Genomic DNA, 4,074 nt, shown 5'->3' with positions numbered 1-4,074 from the left:
AAAAACCTAATTTTACTATTTTTTTCCATGATGTTGCATAACAAGAAGGCAGCTCAAACTGTCAGCATCTGGTCCCCTTCTCGCTCTAGTGACTTTAAGCTTCCCCTGGCAAATTGTATTGTATTATTATGTTGTTGTGTTTGTATCTTTTACTTTTGCGTGTTGTTGATGTTCTGGGTTTTTTTTTGCAATAAAGTTGACTTAAAAAAAAAAAAAAAATCTAACCGGCATGCAATGGGCGATTCTGCGCAGACCTGGCAGGCTCATCTCGAACGAGCCTAATTCTGACCGGCCGGGCGTCTTTTCCACACTTCCGACATGTGTAGCGGTGCAGGCTGCAGTGACGGAGCAGCAGGATGAGTTAGATCTCCAGCTGTAGTAAGATAAAGACCTAAATGTGTATTTTTTGGACTTTTTTTCATCACGAGTCTGAAAGAAGACATGTTATTGGAGACAAATAGCCCAGAACCTCAACACTGACCAGAGAAAAGATTTTTTTTTGTAGTTTCTGCCTTTCTATCGGGAAATGTCATGGATCACGTCTTCGTGCTTTGCTTCGCTTTTACACTCTGGCCTGTCTTAGTGCCTTTTAGCCCGGCAGCAGGCCTGCAGACGGACGGTAAAGGTAAGACCATGTATTTCGTTGTGTTTTCCAACACTAACAAAGTTACACACTTTTTTGAAGTTATGAGACTTCAGTATGAACATGACAACATTAAGTTGTCATCTAGTGGAGGAAATGCGCCTCGGTGTTTCAAACACGATGCCTAGTCTCTCACTGTGTCTCAAATCGCGCACTTCTGTACTAATACTAACTTTTTGAGTAGCCTACATAGTGCGTTCACATTGTCCAAGTGCCGTCAAATGAAGTGTACTTAAAATACCCGGATGGTGCACTGAAAACGGCCAGAATGTGTAGATCGGTGGACACTTGTCCATCTTGGCTACGTAGCGGAAGGGGCGGGACAAACAAGAGTTGGAAAACTTTTGATAATGGCGGCCGAAGACGCGATAGCGAGACCGACGGAGCAATACAAATCTAAGTTGAACGTGAGTCTTTTTTGCTGTACTTACAACATATAAGCCGCCTGTATATGTATATTTGGTTAATTCTACAGTCGGTAATGATTTTTGTACCACGAATTATAACGTTTATTGGTACCGTAATTTGACGTAGCTAGCGAGCCAACCCTCGCTAGGCAACTGGCAGTTTAACCAGGTTGGCAAATAAGTTCTAAGCTAACGTTACATGTGTTGTAGTATATTGTTGTTTGTGTTAAACTATCGTCCCGCTGTAGAAGATGTTAGTGTTAAAAGTGTGATCTTAACAAGTTATACATATTCCGATGTGAGCGTTAGCTCAGCAAAATAGCGATCAGCTGATTGTCTGCCGGTGTTTCGGTTTAACTGGTTGTTGAGTTAACTGGTGACAGAGGCAGATGTGGTGTGGGCGTGGCCTTTCAGGACCCATTCTCCACTAACCAGGAAATAAACATGCCGATCTCCTTTAACTGTCTATGTGCTGATCGCTTCGCTTCTTTTCACATTCATTTGTTGGTGTCTTGTGAAACTTGACTAGAGAAACGAGTTGCTGAGCACGTGGTCCCGACAGACATGCAAACATTATCCGTTGTTGTTTCAAAACATCCCCCGTTGTCTGGCGAGTGTGTCACTCACTGCACACCACGGAGACACCAAGATCGACTGGTGATATTTACATTAGTAAACATTTCACCGTTAAAACAACACTGTATGCTAAATGTGTAGAATTTTGTAATCTATATCTGTAAAGGCCATTTTATTGAAATGGGGTTTTCCTCATGCGCTGAGTCAGAAAACTCAACTTCCAGGCTTTAAATTTTCACTTCTGCTTCAACAGCGGGGTTTGTTCAGATGTCATTCATAGCCTAATTATGCAACATTTTATACCTAAAAACGTGAAAATTGCTTTTTTGTCTGTTGACACCATATTCTGATTAATGCAGTGATAAAAGGATACATCTAAAATAAAAAACCCTCTGTGAAACCCATTGACTCAAATCTGTCAACAAAATAAAAGAAGAATTTGGAATCTGACTTTGATATTTGTACATCTGGAATGTTTTCTTTTCTTCACTATGGATATCTGAAATTAAGATAACTATTAACAATTGGATTGTAGATATCTGAAATTGTTAACATATAAATTATATGCAGATATTAAACATTGTAATAACATAGTGACTTTGTTGAACCCACCTGGATCAAACTGCTGCCACTTCAAGTCAAGTTAATTATTTTTCATTCTACAATATGGCCAGACATGCAGAACATTTGAAATACGTCTCTCTCCGACCCACGGGCAACATATGCCCTACTAGTCTTGCCCTTGTGTTAAACCATGAAAACAGGATATTGCTTTTTCCAACATTTTTGTCACTCTTTCACATGTTGCGGGTGCTTTTTTGATGTTTTCTCCTCCAAAGTTGTTTTTATATTTCTAATGTTGACATTTCCAGCCCTTATTTCAAAGGCCCGATTTTTTTTTTTTTTTTTTTGTGATTAAAAAACAACTGAAACGGGTCAAATTTGACCCAAGGAAACATATTATACTTTAGTTTATATTATTTTTTTGATCCCCAGTGGGGGAAAATTACAATTTAAATTAGACAAATGGCATTTAAAATCCCTCGGATTCAAAATCAATAAAAAGTTTATATAACACGTCGTCATGTTGAGTCGATTGTGAACCAATCAGCTTAAGGCAAAGCCGCTACTCTTTAAAAGCTAGGTTATATACAGTGAGGAAAATAAGTATTTAACACGCTGCTATTTGGCAAGTTCTCCCACTTAGAAATCATGGAGGGTCTGAAATAGTCATCGTAGGTGCATGTCCTCTGAGAGAGACATAATCTATTAAAAACATCCAGAAATCACAATGTATGATTTTTTAACTATTTATATGTATGATACAGCTGCAAATAAGTATTTGAACACCCGAGAAAATCAATGTTAATATTTGGTCCAGCAGCCTTTGTTTCCAACGTTTCCTGTAGTCCTTCACCAGGTTTGACACCCTGCAGAAGGGATTTTGGCCCACTGCTCCACACAGATCTTCTCTAGACCAGTCAGGTTTCTGGGCTGGAGTTTGAGCTTCCTCCAAAGATTCTCTATTGGGTTCAGGTCTGGAGACTGGCTAGGCCACGCCTGAACCTTGATATGCTTCTACCAGAGCCACTCCTTGGTTCTCCTGGCTGTGGTCTTCGGGTCTTTGCCATGTTGGAAGACCCAGCCTCGACCCATCTTCAATGCTCTGAGGGAAGGAGGTTTTTCCCCCAAAATCTTGCCATACATGGCCCCGGTCCTCCTCTCCTTAAAACAGTGCAGTCACCCTGTCCCATGTGCAGAAAACCACCCCCCCAAAGCATGATGCTACCCCCCCATGCTTCACAGTAGGGATGGTGGTCTTGGGATGGTCCTCATCATTCTTCTTCCTCCAAACACGGTTAGTGGAATTATGACCAAAAAGTTCTATTCTGGTCTCATCTGACCACATGACTTCCTCCCATGACTTCTCTGGATCCTCCAAATGGTCGTTGGCAGACTTAAGACGGCCTTGACATGGTCTGGTTTAAGCAGGGAACCTTCCAGGCCATGCGTGATTCTATACCATGACGTCTTAGTGTATTACCAACAGTAACCTGGGAAACGGTGGTCCCAGCTCTTTTCGGTCCTGGACCAGCTCCTCCCGTGTAGTTCTGGGCTGATTTCTCACCTTTCTTAGGATCATTGAGACCCCCCAAGGTGAGATCCAGCATGGAGCCCCAGTCCGAGGGAGATTGCCAGTCATGTTTAGCTTCTTCCATTTTCTAATGATTGCTCCAACAGTGGACCTTTTTTCCACCAAGCGCTAGGACATGTCCCCGTAGTCCTGTCCAGCCTTGTGGGAGTTGGACAATTTTGTCTCTAGTGTCTTTGGCACAGCTCTCTGGTCTTGGCCATGTTTTAGTTTGGATTCTTACTGATTGTATGGGGTGGACAGGTGTCTTTAATGCATCTAATTTTAGGATATAAATGGAGTGGAGGTGGACATTT

The 4,074-nt window shown here is 41.7% G+C and overlaps 1 protein-coding gene across 1 annotated transcript; it reads left to right on the top strand.

Annotated features, from left to right (window-relative positions):
* Window positions 1-268: 268 nt before the first annotated feature.
* Window positions 269-625, top strand: LOC116678798 (myelin-oligodendrocyte glycoprotein; the record flags this gene model as incomplete). Its single annotated transcript, XM_032508515.1, is given in 1 exon segment — window positions 269-625. A coding segment is annotated over 1 exon segment (94 nt), but the record flags the coding sequence as incomplete, so codon positions are not given.
* Between the last annotated feature and the right edge of the window lie 3,449 nt (window positions 626-4,074).

The sequence above is a fragment of the Etheostoma spectabile genome, unplaced genomic scaffold (genome assembly GCF_008692095.1).
Source record: "Etheostoma spectabile isolate EspeVRDwgs_2016 unplaced genomic scaffold, UIUC_Espe_1.0 scaffold00008195, whole genome shotgun sequence".
NCBI classification, from domain to species: Eukaryota; Metazoa; Chordata; class Actinopteri; order Perciformes; family Percidae; genus Etheostoma; species Etheostoma spectabile.
The sequence above is the reverse complement of the archived record's forward strand: the minus strand, read 5'-3'. Positions and strand labels throughout refer to the sequence as shown.